General features: G+C 39.2%; 1 protein-coding gene across 1 annotated transcript; it reads right to left on the minus strand.

The window, feature by feature from the left end:
- Positions 1 to 2138: 2138 nt before the first annotated feature.
- On the minus strand, positions 2139 to 21314 carry LOC310957767 (solute carrier family 25 member 36-A). Its single transcript, XM_083928494.1, has 7 exons — positions 20914 to 21314; positions 17956 to 18120; positions 15060 to 15137; positions 12108 to 12208; positions 6823 to 6889; positions 6388 to 6677; positions 2139 to 5332 (listed from the first exon to the last, which is right to left on the minus strand). The coding sequence occupies exons 1-7, from the start codon at positions 20952 to 20954 to the stop codon at positions 5139 to 5141; spliced, it is 936 nt and encodes a 311-aa protein (XP_083784620.1). The 5' UTR covers positions 20955 to 21314; the 3' UTR covers positions 2139 to 5138.
- Between the last annotated feature and the right edge of the window lie 405 nt (positions 21315 to 21719).

The raw sequence follows: 21719 nt of genomic DNA on the forward strand, positions 1-21719 counted from the left end.
AGCTCGATACATCCAGGCAGCCGTGGACGCGATAGCGCCGAGTGTCCGTTCACTCCGCAGAACGAGCGCTGATTGGTCGGCTCCACCACAACACAGCATTCTGCTCTGATGCTATTGGCTCAGGCTCTGATGGTGCGTTCAATGCTACTCGTAAACACCGCCGTTGTATCAATCTAGAGCTGTACAGAAATACTACTACGACAACTACAGCTGTTATCATCATCAATAATAATACACTAAAACAATATGAAAATGGTAAAGCAGAAAGTAAGTAATGAAAAAAAGAGTATCAGTATCATATATATATATATATATATATATATATATATATATATATATATATATATATATATATATATATATCAGAAGAGCCTGTGTAAGCCTGTGAATGTTCTCATTTGTCCAGGTCATCGTTATCCTCAAAGCAATTTCAGTCAAAAGCAACTGGACTGGACCAGCCCCAGCCTGGACCAGTCCCAGCCTGGACCAGTCCCAGCCTGGACCAGTCCCAACCTGGTCCAGTCCCAACCTGGTCCAGTCCCAGCCCGGTCAGATGCGTACATGAACTGATGAAGCCTCTTGGATGAGAGGTGAAACGTCTTCCTAGACAAATAACCAAGTCCAGTTGCTTTTGACTGAAATTGCTTTGAGGATGTATATAACATGTATTTTCTTATTACTATTTTCATGCATGATTTGTTTAAAAAGGGTAGGCATTATAAGCAAGATCTTCAGCCTACACCTTTTTCAGGTTGTTGATTTGATGTGATATATGTGATTTGTTAATGTGTTTTTGTTGTCGATAGTCAGCCTGAAATAAACTTCAAACTAAACTTCAACTTCAATAATAATGATAATACCACCACCACCACCACCACTACTACTACTACTACTACTACTGCTAATAATAATAATAATAGTAATAATAATAATAATACCTTTAAAACCTTATAATAATAACATGGCTCAAAAAAGAGGCTGATTTTGAGTCAAGCTGATAAACTATTGTTTTAATCTACTATTGTATTAGGGTTTGCATCACCTTACCTCTGAAAAGTGTCTGAAAGATGCAAGCTCTCAGGGGGGGTATAATAGACCTGGTCTATAAAAACCTTTTAATTATACAAAGGTACATAATATCAGGTAGTCTATGGTATTTTCATTGTTATTTGTATTTCATCTTTTTAATCATTCATACTCTACTTCTACGGTTTTACCACCTTTCTTTGTTACTAAAAAGCAATTTTCACCGTTTTCACAGTCTCTACGATTCCGAGGGGCCTTGAAGGTGTCATCATCCCCATGCTTTATTTCTTCTGTCCTTGTGCACATATTGTGGTCTCGACAGAATATTTATCAAATTAGTGGGCTGTAAAGTGGAAGTCAATTTAGACACATTACCACGAGATCAATGGCCTGATCTGCTGTAGGCTAATATCTAAAATTCAGGCTGTTTTGTTTAAATGAAACGGAGCAGGGCTGATTGATTTGCATCGAGGTGTAATAGGGTCAGTGTGGAACGGCTGCACAACAAGATCAATACAAACTCATGTATGGCCATGTTTAATAAGTCACTGAGTCAACCACATATATGATGATGGATTATTCCAATTTCCAACAACCAACTTTCATTGATTCATTCTGCTGTAGGTATTGCACTTATAGTTTATTGACACTTTACCTGTGACATTTTTAATTGCAATTTATGGAGTGAAAACCAAAATCAGCTCATTCAATTCCCCAAGGAGCTATTTGGCTCCCCCTGGTGGTGATAGTATGTAAATACAATCCGTTTGGGGACTTTTTCTTCCCATCCCTGTTACTTCCATTTCTATACTTGTAGTTTCTTAATGTGTAACGTAGTAACAGTGATGAACAGGTTTTTATTTTCTTGAGATTTATAAAATAGAAACTGTTACCTATACGGCCCATGAGGTGCACTATCATACTTTGCATCTCCCTTATATTTGAAATACCATATATACATATATACACACACACACACACAAACACATACTTAAATAGGGTCAAATAAAAAATATATATGTATATTTATTTACGATGTACTTTATACTTTACCATGTATACTGAACACAAATTAACTAACAGATAAAGAAAAAAGTGGATGTCATTTTAGTTGCAAGTAGATTTTTATTTACTTTTGCATTTAGAAAACAAACAAACATACATCAACAATTGAGCTGGCAAAAACAAAATCTCCCAGGTCTCATTCAACTCTGCATCCTGTCTAAGCAAACACGAGAAGGATATTGAATGAGACACTGAATTGAGAAGTAAAAAATAAAGTGAATTGTTTGTCCAGTTGTCTGCTCGTTTCACATTTTGGTATTTCACAAGTATCACTGCACTGGAGCCGAAGACTTAAAAGCTATTAGTGTTTTACAGGAAAATAAAATGAGTCAGCATTTTTTTTTTTCAAGCACGGACAGCAACTATGTAGCAACATGAAGACTGAAAATCAATAACTGTTACAAGTTACAACACAGGCCTCCGTTCGCCTCTGATATGAAACTGCAACAAGGGGGAAGAAATAAGAGCGTTCAAGAACCACGTAATGCATGAACACACCAGGTTTTCTCTAATTGGTAAAATAAACACGGTATTTTTAAACATGGAAACTGTGCAGACTTTATCAGTCCCATGTGGAGAATGAGTGGGCACTGGGCTTTTCTCTGCTCGGAAGTTTTTAATGTCAAGGTAAAGAACATTTCGATCAGAAGATAGAAAAGCATTCAAGGGAAAATTTGATAAGGTGCTTGGATACAATTTGGAAACTTTGTTGGCTAGATTCATCAAAAAGATAATTCTTTATGTATTCTATATGAACATTTTCAGCTGATCATTAAAAAACTGTAGATTTACACATTTATTGACAGTCCCACCTTTGTACAGTCTTGTTGAAAGAGAATTCCAGTTGTTGAACTCTCACATTAGTATACTTCCATCTTCGTATTCAAAACCTGTTGCTCGGAGGAACAAAGGTCTGACAAAAGTAATGAACGGTGTAAACATTACTAATAACAGAAAACATCCAAATGTACAAAAACATTTTTTATGAACGCTGTAAAATCACTAACCAATGCTCCAGGACAAGTGGTCACATTAAAGTAATTGTTCTGCAGCATTTGTTAACTTTAGCATAAGCACAAATGTTTGCATGACAAATCACAGCAGTGTACAAATAGAAATAAACCCACAGTTTGTACTGTAAGAAAAGTCAAAGTCAAGATCAGTCAAGCAATATCAATATTCGTGTCAACAGTCAATGTCAAATAAGGTAAAATTGCACAAAAATGAAAACAAATTGCAAATGCAAACTACAACATGATCATCTGGGGCCTAAGAACAAAACCAATAAATGATATGCATATACAGTATCTATATTATATACACACATTTGGACATCCTTCACGACAACTGAGAACTCTAAACTGTACAATATATCTGCTATAAGAACAGTTGCGCAAAATACCATTTTGATATACAGTAATACTTCTTTTTCTTTTACAATGTACAAGTTCAAACTGTCCACACAATAAAATGCAAAGCACAAGCCCTAAAAGGCCACAAAGTGCATGTTATCAGGTCAGTTGGAAGCCACTGGAAGGAAGGACTGGCACGAGAGTAGGACTGGAAGCTGCCAGGAGCTTTTCCACACTCCTAACCGCAGTGTCTTTCAAGATTAATAGTTAGTGGAGGGAAGTATAATATAATATCACACACACACACACACACACACACACACACACACACACACACACACACACACACACACACACACACACACACACACACACACACACACACACACACACACACACACACACACACACACACACACACACACACACACACACACACACACACACACACACACACACACACACACACACACACACACACACACACACACACACACACACACACACACACACACCAACATTTTCAAACACCGTCACATTATATTCAAGTAGTGCCACTCCAATAGTAGATACTTAAGTCTTTGTACCCTTTGAATGATCACACACTTCACATCTAAAAAAAAAAAAATGGACCCATTGAGTCTCATGTTTTCACAAGATTTTAAAGTCCTGAGCAGTGACCTGGGTGCAGGCAGAAGCTGGCCTTGTATGCCAATCTAATTGCAGTTTTAACAAAGACAAACTGTTGACACAGAAGGCCAACTTCACCTGAAAGCACGTCACAAACAGGCACTGTTGTTATAGAGTTATAGAGGAATAAAACACTGAAAGTCAGCTTTCCCATCCTTCTCTTTTTACACACAAGCTAGTCTTTTGAAGCGTTGTGTTGGAGTGACAGGCTGTCACAAGCTCAGCATTGTGTTTTCTCGTGTGGTCAGTTAGCTCACTGCTGTGCATGAACTGCAGGCCATCAAGGGGCGGTTGACTACAGTTTTCAGAGGGGAATGCTTGAAGCTACACTTTCTACTTTGCAAAGATGGGTAGTCCAGGTGACTCAGAAACATATTGATATCCTTGTCTTAACTCTCTGCTGACATTCTCCTTTAAATGAACATTCCTTAACTGCCAGTCATCTGATGGTTCAGTAGTGTCACAGCACTGAAACGAGGCCAGTGCAGACAAATGGTGCAAAGTAGAGTGAAACTGACCTACATTTAGTTATCAACTCTCCTGTCAAATGCAGTTACCTCCAAGCATTCCCCTTTCACAATATCATTCAATATCACTCAAAGGGAAGGACCCAAACTAAAACTGTTTCTGTTAAGGCCACAGAATTGTGCTTAAAATCTTTTCCTTCAGAGGTACCATCAGTTTAACAGGTGCCAAACTCTTTGTGTTTTCCCCGTCAGTGCCTCCTCTCTCAACCCTCATAGTACGTCTTCTGTGAACTGCAGTGCTCTCTATCTATTCCAGCAATCTGATAAAGGGAACTGGAGGTGATGATGCTGATATGGTAACCAAGTGCTTCCTTCATCCTTTGTCCATTATTCCTCTTCTGGTCCACAAGAGTATTTTTCAGTTTTCCTTTGGTCTTCATTTTGACATATTTGTCCTCCCTCTCCCTTTCCAAAGGGCTGCCTTCTCAGTCATTTGCCGTCTCCCTCTTTAAACAGGAAGGAGACATTACCTATTGGGCTAACGGCCAAGCAGGTAGACCACCACTTCATAGGTGCACATCATGATGGCCGTATTGGGGATCTGTCTGACGAGATGGGTGGTTAGGCCGCGGTACAGCGCCCGGTATCCTTCCTCCTTGGGTACCGTCAGTAGAGTTTGGAAGAAGGAGCGATACTTGCTGCCTTCTTCTCGTAGCCGTGTGCGGATCACCTCTGCAATTTGAGAGTAGAGGCAACAAATGGTGTTAAATACATCGGCCACTAGTTGTTCTTGACAGACTGTGCCTATGAGTGGGGTGTAGTATGTGTGTACTAAACTAGAGATCCTGTTATCTTTTGATCTTTTTCTAATACCCACTGTCCCTCCACCTGCCTAATCCTAACCTACTGGAAGGAAGATACTAGAGATTTAGATTTAGGTTTGTACTATGTCCCCGCATGGCTTTAGACAATCCAAACAGAAGGCATCTGAGCTGTTGCATTCAGCTGTGGGATGTACGTAGGTGGAGAATGATAGTGATATTTATAGCACAAGTGGATCATGATATTTTCCAGTAAGAAAAAGTGAGTCACTGCCTCACTGAAATTTCAACATGTCATAACATTTCCTCCCTGTAAAACTACAAACTGCTATTTCAAATTCATCTTGGTGTACAAACTGAACAATGTGATGAATATAAGGCCTTAAGGTGCAGTAGGTTCCCTAAACTAATCCCCTCCTGGCTCCATACTGAACACACAAACATGAGTGTCAAGTATAAGGATATGTCTTGTGATTTTGTATTTGTTTTTATAAAACCTGTGGAAAGACCAAATCCAACAAAGATTTGATTCCACTTCAAAGTATTTCCTAAGTAATCAAAGTCGATATTCTTTTTCCCCTGTGCCATGTTTGTTCATCAAAAACTATTAGCAGCAGATCAATGAGCCACACTGTTGCACGCTGTTATTTTGAGTAGATCCTGCACACACGAACACTCCTAAAAGAGATAAAAGAGTCCTACAAATGCACTATTTACTCCTTTAAATTATTCCGTTTGTTAAAAAACACATCCACCAGTTACTTTAGAAACTTGAGCAGCCTTTTTTTAAACAAAAGTAAATATTTGTGACGGGTTTTTAGAGGTTTATGCCTTCATTAGGAACCACTGTGCTTGGGGCTCAGTGCCACAGACCGACTGTTGAAGTCAGAAAGTTGGATATGAACTAACATGTCTTTCCATGGGATTTGTTGACGAAATATGGAATATTGTGAGACAGAAGGTTACCATGAGGATAGGCGATGGAGGTGGCACAGGTCTTGGAGGTGGCTGCTGCGAGCATCATGCCCACAAAGTCTGAGGCATCTTTGACAGACTCCTCTTCTTCGTCCATGCTGGTCTGGGCCTTGTACTCCCGCAGTTTACGTTTGATGCTCTCATAGATGACAAAATGGATAACAGTCTCAGAGATGCCAGCGTATGAGGCTGACATGCCCCTGTAGAAACCTCGCAGGCCGTCCATCTGGTACACCCGCCGCACGCACTCAAATGCATTCATTCGCCGCTGACCCCGGGCTCTGTAATCATATGGAGATTTTTAATCTAAGTGCAATAACAATATGATTTACTTTTCATTATTATAGAAAAATGAATGAGTCATACAACACATTCCACAGTACTGTAGGTTTTGGATTTATGACTTAAAGGTTTGAGGTTCCTCACCTGGTTTCCAGCTGCAGACGGGTCTTGATCAGCCAGATGGGATTGGTGGCTGTAATGGCGGTGAACCCTGGGAATTTCAGAGGAGGACAGAGGTTCAGACAGATGCAGAGACATTTGGAAGAACACAATGTAACCAACTATGTTAAATAATCTATACTGTACAAGGACAATGACGAAGCACTTCACTAAACAGGATCAACTCGCTTCAATGTTTCACTATGAGATATTTCAATACTCTCATAGATAATTATTGTATAGAGGATTTGAAACAATGTCCTTATTATTATTTAAATCTTTTTTTGAAAAGAAACTCATTAATTCAGTAACAAACATACATGATGTTTCATTCATTTTCACATATTGATCCTCTTCATGTGAAATGCTACACAGGTGTATGTAAACAACAGATCTCTTCCTGAAGTAAAGAATCTTAACAAACAACAGTGCATGAAGGCAGCAGCTGTGAGTGCGTTCTTTTTTTTTTTGTCATCTTAAAAAAATATCTCACTATCGAAACACTAGGAAATGAGGCCAAGCAGCAAAGTAATTTTAGACCTTTGAGTGTGACAGATTGTCATTATACTGCAGTCAGATTCATTTATTTGAAATGCTAATGAGAGCTCTTGTTTTCCTAATAAATATCTTTTGCTATTAAAACACTCAAGCTCATCAAAAAGCGGTTATGGAGGCAATCTTTTTTCTTTAATTAAAGTAAAATTACTTTCAACATGCTTTGAAATACACACAAAACTTTTTTCCTTTTTTTTTTACTATCTGCCGTTCCACAACTTCAAGTCAGAAGGTCTGATTCTTAGTTTTAATACTGCTATAAATAGTATCTCATTGTTAGTTTGACAATATGAATGTACTCCCTTTATTAGTCAATGAGTGAACATCTTTACGTTTACAGTATTCTGTGACATTTAAACATTTAAACCAGTAGTTAACTGGTTAGACACTAGAGACAGGCTATTGGCCTGATACTAGCACAACTACAACAGCACAGAGAAGCAAAATGGTGTCCGGAGGAGATCAATTATTCAGCGGGACGAAAGTGGAAAGTCTCTGACGTTTCATTTTGTGCAGACTCTACTGCCTCATAGTGGTGGGCAAGTTCTTTCTATATGATCATCTGCTTTCACAGCCAATCGTAATGTTAGCTAAGTTTTAAACTAGGGTCACTCAATAATGGGGTTCTTGTAAATGCACTTGTGTGCGCAGAATATATATCAATCAGATGTGTGTGTGCATGCACATACTTTGAACAGTCTTCTTGTGTTTTTGTAGGAAATAGGAATGCTGGGAAATATACAGTGATATAAAGTTTGACATGTAGGGTGTAAATCTAATTAATGAGCACTTTGTATCATTATGAAATGTCACAAAGTTTCTGATACAAATGATGTAGCAGAAGGAGATAAAACATGGCCATTTGCAGAAAACAGCTAAGACAGCAAGTCAAGACAGAGACCTCAGTCTCATCTAGTGTATCAATGCAACACAGCCCTACGTTAAGGCAACTGCTTGAAGAAGAGAGGAGGACAAAAGTCTGTTGAAGAGAAGAAGAGAAGAACAAAAAAAGAGGAAGAAGAAAACAGAGGGAAGTAGAAGGAAGTAGCGTCTATGGCGTGTACTCACGAGGGAGGGGCAAAGCTCCTCCAGCTCCTCCCCGCTGCAGCTAGTAGCCTGCAGATATGGGGGGCACAGATGGCGGGGGTCTCCCACCCAATCACGCAGGGGTGAAAGCTTTACAGTAAAGCCCTAAAATAGACACAGGCTTTTCTGTACCACAGTCACACAAGCAGCAGTCACATCCACCCCCAACCCCACCAACCACCCACCCCAACCCACTGGTACTGTACAGGTAGTTGGTGAAGAGATGGGAGGTGAAGGACTGACCTCATCCCATCTTTCCCCAAACTCCAACCCCAACTCTAAGCCCCGTCCCCTTTAATGTAATATTACACGTAAAGTTAAATTGTTTTACATTTCTTTTACTTTACAATGTATCCCTCCCTTTACTCCTTTTACCAACTGGAATAAAGAAAATGTTGACTGAACAGAAGCCAACCCAATCCATAACTCCAGCTCCATCTCACCAGAGCGAAGTAAAAGACAAGCACAAATACAAAGGCAAGTAATTCAATTGAGGGTATTCTTTATGATCATTGCCATTATAAGTTATTATAATCTACATATTCGAGAAATAATCAAATCAAATGCTTACTGAAATATGGTAGATAATTAAGAGAGGCAGGTGGAAATGCTAACCTTGCCGTTGTGTATAACAGACTCTTAACAGAGGAAGATTGTGATGAAATGAGTGAGGAGATCATTTTATGAATATGTGATGACACAAGGATTAAGTGGTTTATCATAGTAAAGTGAATCAATGAGGTGGAACAATAAATGTGAGCCAATCCACCCCAAATAACTCTTTGGGTCAAACTTTGTTCTGGAAAAACTGGGATAGATTCAAACATAGCATTCATGTGGAGAAAATGTGTCTCCAGCGAGCCAGCCTGCTTCTAGAGAAACACAGCCCATTTTAATGACCCACAAAAGGACACATGAAATGGCAACCATCAGAGGAAAACACTTCTCCAGTTACTGAATGTTCAGGAAGTCTCCAGATTTATTGTAAAATAAACTGCGTATTGCCATAATTGCGCACAGTACAATGGCGAGGCCAGCTCTTTCACCGATTTGATAATTTTTTTATTTTATACTCCTTGAATTTTTTATAATTAATAGGGTTTTTGCTCGTTATTTACAACATGGGTCAGCTTAATAGAACATTTGTCCATTAATAACTGATATTTAATATATATATATATATATATATATATATATAGATAGATTTTAAAGGTGTATAACCAGTTTTCCACTGAAGTAATAATGTACAAATAAAAATGTCTCGATGTAGATTCGTCATAAAATCCCATAACATAGAACAAAGCAACTTCAGAAGTATTTCTAGTAATGGAAGTGAGCTGCACTTGGCTGTTTGATCATTTAGATAAGCCATGAAGAATATATATACACAGCCCGTATAGGCTAAATAGTCCTTGAGCTGAGCCTCTGAAGGGCTGCATCTGCATACGGGCATACTGCTGCATGTTTGCACTATCACCCTTCCATAGATATATAATCCCTGTGTGGTTTCTCCAGAGGAGTTTGACCTACATTCAGAGAAAGCAAACATGCTTTAGATTAACTGCTGGAAGAGAAACTATGTGAACAAGTGGGACTAGCTTTCCTTCTTTGAGGGCAAAAAAGCCTACAATACACAGCCTGTAGGTCGTGAGAGCCAACGATTCCACAAAGTTACTTTACAAAACTGGAAGTGATTATCGAGGCATCTGGATCAAATTTAGCTGTTCAGTCACTGAGGCTTTATTTAACTCTACTATTTCTCTGTGCTCACAAGACTGAATAAATGCACATGAAAGACACAGACAATAAGTTTGTCTGTGCTGTAACAGTTTAAGACATTTGTACTGTACAGTAAAGTACTACAGAGATATTTCATTAAAGGTACCATAAAGAAATCAATGTGACTGCCACGCTGATGTAGAAAAAAAACACTAATGTCCAATCATAGTGACCAGAAACTCACTGACTCTTCTATATGTTGTGTTAATGTGTGCCCAACTCCTTTACATGTCTGTGCCTTCACTGCACTTTGTCCACATTTAAGTAATAGTTTGTGTTTTTTAAGGCACTGTTGGTCTCTTCAACTGATATAAAATAGAAAGTGGTGTGAAATAAGTGCCAGCACTTTCGGTGATATGATTCTCCTTGAAAATAAATGACTCAGGCACTAATGGTGTTGATGGATGATGACAAAAGACAGAATAGAGCATATTAATTACAACTTTCTATAGCAGTGACAAGGTTAGCATTTCTTTTTGCGCTGACAAACCCACAGAACTATGTGTCATTAGTTTAACTTTACTATCTTGATGGAAGAAGGCAATAGGCTAAGGGGAAGGGGATGTTTATATCAAGACTAAGCAATAAAAAGAATAAATAGCTAAAACTACAAACCAGCAGCAAACACATTGCCATATGCAATGGTAATATCAATACAAATGAATAACCATTATGAACTTTCTAATATTCATAAAAATCACCATGGTTTTCATCATACCAGTGTAAAGAAATGGGATGCTACCTGACGTGTCCGCCCAAGTGCCAGGGGCCCCGGTTGACCTTTGGGGGCCGTGCTCTCTCCTCTATACACACAGAGCAAAGAAGGGGGCCCAGACCACACTGTTTAAGTAACAACTGGGATGTTAAACCATTCACAGAGTCCTCTGGAGAGGCCTCAAAATGAACGAATAAAAGAGGGAAGGAGGAAATAAAAAGATAATGGAGGACATGGGGGGCAAAGGGGCTTGGAGAGGAGGAAAGCACAACCCAAACTTTGAGGACCTTGTGGTTTTCTACTTTGTTTCAAGCAGCTAAAGATACAAACACATTATAAGCGTTAATACCAGCAGTAGCACATTATGGCCTGAAAGTGTGCTGTGTCTCATTTGCATTAAAGTCTGAGACTGCCGGTATAAGGATTTGTCTCCTCAATTTTTAAAGTAAGTGGACTGGCAAGATACTGTGTTATCTGGGTAATGGGTGTATACAGTAAACAAATGCTCAGTTAGAAGCTGATGAGGGTAGTTGTACATGCAGGTTTCTCTTTACTTGGAAATACTTTGATTATAGAAAGTACAGTGTTTACAACATATAGTACATACATGCGTCTTTTATGGCTTCACAGTAAACTAAGCGAGGCCTTTGTCACCACAATCAAGGTCAAGGTCAGTGTGATCCTGAGAGTCTTAAATTGTGCTTTCTGATAAACCCCTCATTGTTTATATTCAATATTTCTATACATGTAACAGGACTACATGTAATGCCTACTTCAACAACAGATATCATTAGTTAGCTTTGGCATGCTTTAGGTATTCACAAGCTTTTAAATTTGTGACAATCCCACCATCCCACACATGTATATGGACAGAGGGGTAAAGGGGGAAGGGGGGGTGAAACTCTGGGATACTTCAAATTGTGAAAATGATGAAGAGAGATAAAAAAAAAAAAAGGAAATCTGTCTGATGAAGACAAACTGAATGATTCTTTAACATGGTTTTTTTTTCAGATTTATAAAACCCATCAGTGATTTACACTGCCCAGGCAGACTGGCAGGGAACAGGCAGAGATAACACTCAACAACAGACAGTGACAAACAGACAGAAGGAAGGGGGGGAAGGAGCCATTATTACCTGCCATTCCCGCTGACACCATGTGTACTTGTGTAGAATCTGGCTCCAGCACGCCATTCAGCTTCTCCTTGGCTGTTGAATAGGCCGCAAAGTAGATCGCCCTGTTGGAAAGAACATGATGAGAAAAAAAATAAGACAGAGGTTAGTAAGATATTAAAAACACTCGTTAAATTGACTGAGGATTAACTATTACTGACAAGTGAGGAATCAATGGGAGAAAACAATGCTTTTCCTCAGTAGCCTTTTCTGTTTCAACACATGTACCACTGATCCAAATGACACATTTGCAACAAATGCCACAACAACTTAGTATCACTACAAACGATCATAAACTGGAGCTATGAGTTCAGTTTACAAAAGCACAAAATAAACACAAGCACACACAGACTGTAAGATTGATTTGCAGAATAGCATTAAAGGGATTGTTTTCTCGTTTTAATCCAGGTCTGTGTCATGACAATGTAGCTATTGTGTTCAGACGAACAGCATGTCACTGCAAGTCACCGTGGAACAGAACATCAGAGACCTGCCGAAATTCGCACGATGATGCCAAACAGGAGACAGGAAAACCTCTGTTCATCTAAACACAATGCCTACATTGCCATGACACAGACCTGGATTAAAATCATCAAAATATCTCTGAGTCAACTGCATTAAATATGAAAACATTATTTCCATTTCCTGTAATAAAATACTGCCTTGTGCATGAGGGCATGCAGTAGAGCTAAGCCAAACTAATATGCTGTCTAAATAAAACCCATTGAAAGAAGTTTATCTCTGCCTGTGTGTGTGCGTGTGTGCGTGCGTGCGTGCGTGTATAAGCGTGGGTGCATCTCAATCTCACAGCACCCTTTAGTAGCAGATTTATCTCCCATGATTCTAGCTGCTCCTCACTAAATAAAATCACAGGATTTAGTTAACATTTGTGCTGAGTGGAATTAAACCCAATGACCTTCTCTCCCCGCCCTCCTGCTGAATTGAGCACATACATGCACAACATAATCATGCTGCTCTGCAGATGAGAGATGAAATTTGTGAGTGAGTCTGAATGTGCATCTCTCATACGCAATGAGTGATGCTGCTGGTGCAAGATGATCTGTGTGTGTGTGTGTGTGTGTGTGTGTGTGTGTGTGTGTGTGTGTGTGTGTGTGTGTGTGTGTGTGTGTGTGTGTGTGTGTGTGTGTGTGTGTGTGGCTAATGAGCAGCGAGCCCAGTGGACTGTGTTCTCATTAGCATAATTTTTTTTTAGCTTTCCAGCATCAGAGCACCAAGCATCAAGTTTCCTATTTATAACAGGGGAGAATAACGTTATACCCCAGCAACCCAGATCTCCCCTTGTAGACAAATAAACCTGCAATAAATCTGTGATTTCATTAAATTATAGTGCATCTGAATCTAATGCTTCACCTAGATGAGACTGATTAAATTGAAGTGAATATCGTCATACATCTTCAAAATTAGAATCTTCTGCTGTATCTATAATAAACCATGCAGACATAGATGGCGGCATATTGATCAAGAAGTAGTAATTTGGCAGAAGAAACACTTAGATTTTACCGCCCGCAGTTAAAGACTGAACTGATGAATGTGCCTGCTCTCAATAATGACCGATGATTTAAAAGAGCTTTGAAAAAGTATCCTGAATTCTACATTTGATGTGGCAGTGGAGCAATAAATGTTGTCTTTAATCTTATTTTAAAAAAATACACACTTTCATCTAAAGTGGTGGGATGATCGTGTACTAAATAAACAGTATATATGATGATATATTGTATCTCTGGTACTACAGGTACTACTACAGGTACTACATAAAAATAATTTTAAAAAGGAATATTATGCTTTGGAACATTAGGATTCAAGTGGTTCATAAAACTGCATAAAAGACAACCAGAAATCTCCTATTTTGCCACTGAGTTCATCGCGTTCACTTCTTATATAACAGTATCTTCCTATAGCACAGTTTGTTATAGCTGTCATGCCCGGGAAAACAAGCTGCCATTTCTACAGCTGGACAACTAGCCAACGGGGACTGACACGCACACGCAAGAGGGCATTTTTCACCCCTCAGAGAGTCTGAGCGAGACAGAGTGAGACAGCACAGAGTGCAGGACCCTGCAGCTCCAAGAGGACAGAACAATTCTGATTTAACATAGGCAACGAATGACAAACATAGCAAGAGAGGGAGAGACAAGGATAAGAGTATGGAAAGGATGACTCCGAAAGAGAGGCAGAGACCACGACGAACCAACCAACAGGATGACTGTGTGTTGGCCATGTGATGCAGCAGTAGTGAGGGAGAACCAGACAGGTCAGGGAGGAGGATTAGACACAAACAACTCTCTCAATAAAGGAACTCTATTGTGAGAACATACAACAACATCATCAGTCAAATGACGAGACAGTCACAGCTGGTATATGCCTGCTGTTGCTGATGTTTCATTCAGACTTTGACTGACTGAGTTCAGGCTGTTATGCAACAATGACCAGCCAAGCTAAGAGAGATGGAAGCTACACATTTCCTGTAGGATTTGAAGCACAGATTTACATTGCATTTCCGAGTTAAACTCCATTGATCGCTGTAATTGTGGCGTGCCATAAGCTGTTAATAAGCTAGAAACTTGGGAAAACAAATAAAACAAGAAGATCTAGCAGAAGCAAACACATTCCTCGACAAAAATGTGTGCCCAGATTTAACGTGAAGTAAATGACGCAGAAATACTTTTATTCTCTGATAAAAGATCTTGCTAGTGCTGATAACAGTGGTTCAAAATGTTTCTTATAAACATCAAAGGTTGTGGTGACCTACTCTACTGTGTTGGTTATCAGATATGCAAGAATGTCATTTTATTTTCTCTTTCTTTTGGCTTCATTCTGTTCATCTTTGTGAGGAATAAAATATTCAGGAGAAGACATGCACCACACCCAGGATACTTTAGATAATTCTGTGCATACCTGGAAGGTGCTACACCCACAAGGTTTGGTCCCAGTCCTCTGAAGAGTGAACGGGGTCCCTCTCTCTCTAGAATTAACCTGCAAAGAAAGATTGATATTCCAATTTATGTTTTCTTAGTTATTCAAACATACAGTACATTTAACATCCATGTAATATGCTTTACTCTATACTCTTCATTGTATATTAATACCTCTTATGTCTGTATGCTAAACATGAAACGAGTGCAAGTATCTGTTTAGCTTAGTTTAGCTTAATTTAGCACAATGACTGGAAACAGGAGAAAACAATGAGCCTGGTTTTGTACAAAGGCAGGCGCTAGCTTTATATTCATCATACAGAGACAAGATTGTATAAATCTTCTCAAAGAACTGAATTTCCCTTTACACCTCATATTAATGTTTACAGGAAAATCCCCAAGTGACCTAAGCAGCTGGATAAGTAAATTATAACTTTTGGGGCAATCTGCCATGACCTGAAACTTAATACAGCTTGACATTATACACAGGGTCACTATCAACATACTGGTACATCTAAATGACATGACAGGTGTTCTCACTCTGGTGTTTATAGTGGTGTCATCATGATGGCTCACGTGTTTATTGCCTGTTGTCACCCGAGTACAAAGAGTTCATCAGTCACCAACCTAACCAAGAAACCTCACTCAGAACGAGCATGCCTTTTGGGTGATCTTCATTCAATGCATGTTTTCACCTAAACTCTAATGCAAAGTACTTTCAAAGAAACGCCATCCTGGGAGAGATAAGAGACCCAAAAGACAAGAAACGGGTGCTTTAGGCTAGATAATCACTGGTCCTTTAGGGTAGATTAAATTATCTAGACTTGAGCTGTCCTATTCATTTAAAAACAGGAAATAGCCCCAATCTTTCTTGGAGCAGCTATGTAGCTATATTTTGTTCAGCTCGTAGGTTTGTGGGTGGTGTCTTCCTACCCTGGCTGTGAGATTTTGCAAACCTCTGTTCAAAGCTATAAACTTCAACTCAAAAATGATTTCCAGTGTGCATAATCTCCTCAAGAGCAACTGTCCAACTTACACAGCACACAGAGCGTGGAGTGACGGTGAAAATAAATCCTAAACTAACATACTCTGCTCTAAAACGGAACAATGCCTGCACCTCACTGCATGTTGACCCACTTTGACTCGTGTGGGTTTTTTTTCCATTCCCTGACATCCTGCTCTTCCCTCTTCTACCCTGTTTCACTCTGTATCGTTTAATGGTGGTGTTCAGTTTCTGCTAGCTGTTATCTCAAGGACAGCACAAAAATTGGTTCACTTGACCCAAGTTTTTGAGCACCAAACAATGCTCAAATTAACTGCAATCGAAAAGGCATTAGTACAATGTTGTTAAAAATAATCCTGAAGAAAACATTGGTGACAAAGTCTTGCTAAAGCAGGCAAACTGACAAAGAAAACATTCCCAATTGTTGCAACAGCCAGTGAGAATGAATACCATTTTTAGTCACACAAATGTGAGAAAAAAATAATTCTGGTTAACCACTTTTGAACTGTGCAAGTGCAACATTGGCATTTTGCATATATATATATATACACACACATATATATATATATATATATATATATATATATATATATATATACTAGCAAATCTGAAGTCTATGTTAAGAAGCAATATTTTCCTGATCTAGGATTTAAAACATGATAAGTTTGTCTAAGCTTCCTAGTTTGCCAAATACCTGATGACTCGAAAATTCCTCACACAGCAGCTTGTGCATTATGCAATGTGATTAACACTGTGTGACATAGTCTGTGATAGTCATGGAAATGGGTTGCCAGAGAACAAGAGTAGATCACTGTAGCTATGTTGAACATTTACTATAACGCTGTTAATCCATCAGTGACCAACGGTAATTACGAGTATCCAGCCACAATGGCTTTCAGTGGGTTCCAAGTAAATACCAAACCAATGTTGGTTCCCCTACGGTAGGATGTCACTTCCCATCTTTCTGGTAACTTTCCATTTCCATTTGTAACTTTCACTGTTTAATGAGAAGATAAATGACATAACATGTGGCAAAAAAAGGAACGATTAAGCATGTGTTTCTTACACTGGTTTCCCAGTAGTTGTTTTGTAATTATATTAGGCAAATAGTTATCCTCTAAAAACACATTTGTTCTGCAAGCAGGAAAAATTCTGTGTTAGGTTTCACCAGTTCATTATTAGTGTGGATTCACTTTAGAGTACCACAGACTGAATCTGTGTCTTTTGGTCACAGGCAATGGATAAGTTCACCAATTGACATGGACCTTTGCTGTGACACAGAGGGTGTATCACAGCTCTAACAGACTGGTCACAGGCAAGAAATGTATTTGTATCTTTTGGACCTTCTTCCTGCCTTTCTTCTGCTCCTGACTTTGCAAAACACTTAAGTGAGTCATGCAACTCAGGATAACTGCTCATTTTCAATTTCAACTTGGTCAGGTGCCTTTGCCTCAAATTGTTGCATCTTGCCATAACATTGTACACAATGTATTTAGGCTGCCTAAAGCCTATTTTACTAATAAGGTGATCATACTCGTACCTCCCTAATTTACAGACAAACATTCACTACTAGTTTGGATATGGTATAATTAACATTCACTGTTCATTTCACGCAGTGAGGATTGTCAAGTTAGTTCAGATACTGTATATCAGTCATTTCCAGGAGAAGAGTACAAAATCCCACAAGATATGCATATAACAATATTGACTGACAATTTGTTATACATTGTCTCAAAAAACTGAAGATTTGCTCAGATTCAGTTAAGTATTCTAGTCCCATATCCTTTAGCTAATCAAAACTAACATCGGTATGGTTCCTTTTTTGAATTATCCAAAATAAAGCTAAACAATTAACATTTTGTGTAATCCTCCTTACTTCAGACAGTGCAAAGGCCCTGGTGGAGCGACACGGGCCACACTGGCTCCATTGACGGTGCTGAGCTGGACTTCAGAGATGTAGAGAGTGATGGAAGAGGATTGCAGTCTGGTCTTCACAACCTCCAGAGGACAAGTCAAAATTGCGCCCACTGTTCCACCACATCTAGAAGGAAGTAGGGAAGGGGTTGAGGATGTAAGGGTGAAGAAACAGAGGGGATGGTGAAAAAAAGGGACAGAAAGAGAAAAAACAAAGTGAGAAAAATGTATTGCTCTGCTTTAACATTCACATTGGTCAAAAAAGAGAAGAGACAGATCAAAATAATTATATGTCAATAACTCCAAAAGCATCGGAAATCTGTATAGCATGTCCTGTTTTATTTAAGCTAATTTATTTTGTCCTTTAATAGTATCTTTTAAAAACACAGTCAAGTCACATCTATTTTTTGCTTGTTTGCTCTGCCTGTTTTTTTTTTTAAACCATCCTCTAATGTTGATCTCCCCATCACTGGTAACACAATCTGTTATTCCCCTCAGCACTAAAATTATCCAGGAGCAGGCACACATCCACACACCAAAACCTGGTGTTGTGATATGCAAGATACAGCAACATGCAAGCTGCCAGCTGACTGGTTTCATTATGCAGTTCAGTGTTAACTGACCATGGCTCTGTAACCACTTTACTGAGCTGGCTCACTGTGTGTGCACACATACAGTACACACTGTGAATAAAAACATGGCTGCTTACAAATGAAGCTAAGAAACTTGAGATCATGTTGCTCTGACTTAAGCCATCGACATATAAACAACCCAAAGACAATTGAATGGCTTTCTTATACAAATAATTTATACTGTATATTATACATACAATATAATATGTTGTCATCTAATTCTAGAAAATAACAATGAGAAATTAAAGAATAAATAAACACAATAGCCAAATAAACATCATGTTCAGTATCAGTTGATTGCTTTTGCAAATTAGAAAAGGTTTTTATATTGGTGCATGTCGGAAAACACATAAACCGATAGATACTAATATGTCTGTGATCTGCTAATATCAACCGATAACATCAGCTGACTGATATATCAGTATAACTGACTCTATAAATTATTCCTTTATTCTTATGAGTCTTAGGCTACCAGACATCATCTCAAAACAAGGTTCTGTTCCCGTGCCACACATTCATTGATCCTCTCTGCTTTCACTAAAGGCTCAGTGCTGTGTGGAGCGAAAGTGCCACACTCAAACCCCTGCAAAGCTGAAAAGTGCTTGTTGACTACGGTAGCAAAGAGCCATGCGACTGTTTTCCAGGTTTAAGTTTAGTGAATACTAGCTGTAGCCTGCCAGTGGTGCATGCTGACATCCTGGCTGTTGGTTGTGAATTCCTCTAGCTGCAGCCTCTTTTGAGTAACACCAGCTATATTTACCTTTCAAACGACCGACCCACATTCATGCTCACTGTGACCCTTGCCCTACTTTCAGAGCTACGCTGCCTGCTGCATGTGTGTGTGTGTCTCACAGCGCTGGGAGAGGAAACATGGGGCCGACTGCTGAAGCCTAGGCTCACGTTTTTGGGTGAAGGAAGTGTTTATTCAAGATTTGAAATCCTTGATAAGAGTGATAACAGCTGATAAGAGCTGTGGTGTATTGAGATTACCATATTGAAATGTCAATGGTTTGGTGCAGAGATGAAAGCAGAGGTAACAGACACAGAGAAACTTAATACAATAGATTCAAATAAGAGAGAGCTATACTGTGGCAATAAACTGATTAATTTTACGTGTGTTGATGTTCTTTGATGAAGAAGTTGCCGGGCCTGTCGACAAAGGTGTGAGTGAGTTTCTCCCCTATAGGCCACCTGTTTAACCCAAACTAGGCATACTTTCGTAATTTTGAGGCCTCATTTAGTGGATTACCTATGGTTCTCAGAAACAGTTGAAAACTTACATTTTACCAGGAATTTCCATCTTAAAATCAACTTACCTCCAGGCTACACTTTGTACAGTTATACAACACAGAAAAACAACTTCAGATGATAGTTGTTCTTTTTCAATAAATACTATCAGATGGATGTTTGCAGGGTATTGCTCATCTGCTGTTTCTGGGGGAACTCCTAAATAGCCCTAAAAATAAGTTACAGAGCTTGGGATTTCAACAGTTTACTATTCATGCATTAAGAAACAAAATATACAGAAACTAACTTAATTGTCTCGCCTGTTCAAACTGACCTACTTACTGTAATTACCATTGTCCTCTGCACCTTCCTTTTATCCATACAGTGTTACTGTTACACATGTATGCTTGTACTTACTTGTATGCACTTGTATGTATTTTGTTTGCATTGTCTTTATTGTTGTACTAGTCATGTTCTGCTGTTTTTCCCTTTTGAGTATATGCATTGTAAGAGGACCTTGTGTGTCTTGAAAGGTGCTCTCAAATAAAATATAGTATTGCAAACACAGACCTGCAACGCACATTTTGTTTAATTCATCTAAGTAATGTCCTTTAAAGCCAAAATATCCGGAGAAAATGAGAAGCTGCTGCAGAACTCTATCACGTTATCCAGAGAGAGCAGCAACGAACCCGGAAATAGATTGAATTTGCCTTCAGAATAAGAGCGTAGAAACGAATACCTTTAACTTGAATGGAAGAAGTATATGTATTTACAGGCATAAAACGACAAAACATTTTAAATACTCAGTTGTATTAAGCTCAAACGCTCTTACCATATCACATTTGTGTCCCTATTTTACAATTTTATTGGTCGTATTTTGAAACCGGAAATTGAGTTTGAACCAACGGTTTTTGACACTAGCTACGGGGTTCTGTCACATGCACGCGCTGCCTGCGTAGAAAAATACCCCTAGTTACCAGACGACGAGTCGTGTTTAAAATGTCGAGACAATTCATCAAAAACAACCCCAATATATACATTAAACGCGTAGTCTGACTTACCCTCCAGCGAACAAATGAACCAGTGTGTCCCTTTGGCTCATTATTCAGCACGCCGGGGCCGAGCTGCGCACCTCGGGGCTGCGGCAGAGGGTCAAAACGGGCTTTGGGTCCCGTTGTTGTGAGCCGTTGAGGATGCGCACGTCGATGGACAAACGTCGTCGATGATGAACCAACAGTGGGGCGAGTCTGCGGTGATTCAGACTGCAGTGGGCCGATAAACCGCCCCTTCTCTGTCGCTCTCGGCTCGCTCAGTTTCTCCCTCTCGCACAGATATCGCTTTCCTATCTTCGACTAGACCACCACCACTGACACCACTGCTGGCAGAATAATGACCTCAGCTCTAACTCGTTGTTTTTATGGGCACGTCCAAGGGATCGTCTCGATTGTCTCCTGTGCGTTCATCGCTGCTGCAGCAAGAGGAGAAGGAGGCAGAGCTCATAGTATTTACTGTACAATCATAGGCTGGAAAACAGACGCTGCGATTGGTCAGCCCGGCGCGTGACGTCACATCACCTCCACCGTGATCACGCACTGTTCACATGCTCAGTTCTTCAAGGGAAGCATTTTATCCATAAGGCTAAATTACTTTAATACCTTCAAATTTGAATTTCGTAACTTTTTTGAGTCCATCCAGATTATCAATGATACGAATTGTAATTATACCACAGATAAGATAAATGACCTTTTTTAAAGATTTATAACAGAATAGCCCGCGTCTCCATTTAATTCTTTACATGTATCTATTGTTACTTGTCATGTCATTATAGTTTAATGTGTATTGTTTTCTGAAAGGAGAACTGACTGAC

The sequence above is a fragment of the Echiichthys vipera genome (assembly GCF_963691815.1).
Source record: "Echiichthys vipera genome assembly, chromosome: 15".
Lineage (NCBI taxonomy): Eukaryota > Metazoa > Chordata > Actinopteri > Perciformes > Trachinidae > Echiichthys > Echiichthys vipera.

What these genes read in the sequence shown, in the direction of transcription:
- LOC310957767 (XM_083928494.1), bottom strand. Translation starts at nt 20,954, where the DNA reads ATGAGCCAAAGGGACACACTGGTTCATTTGTTCGCTGGAGG. An exon ending in GGGCCTTTGCACTGTCTGAA is followed by an intron (nt 15,138 to 17,955) that starts GTAAGGAGGATT and finishes CTTTCTTTGCAG; the next exon opens with GTTAATTCTAGAGAGAGAGG. An exon ending in GTGGGTGTAGCACCTTCCAG is followed by an intron (nt 12,209 to 15,059) that starts GTATGCACAGAA and finishes TCTTTCCAACAG; the next exon opens with GGCGATCTACTTTGCGGCCT.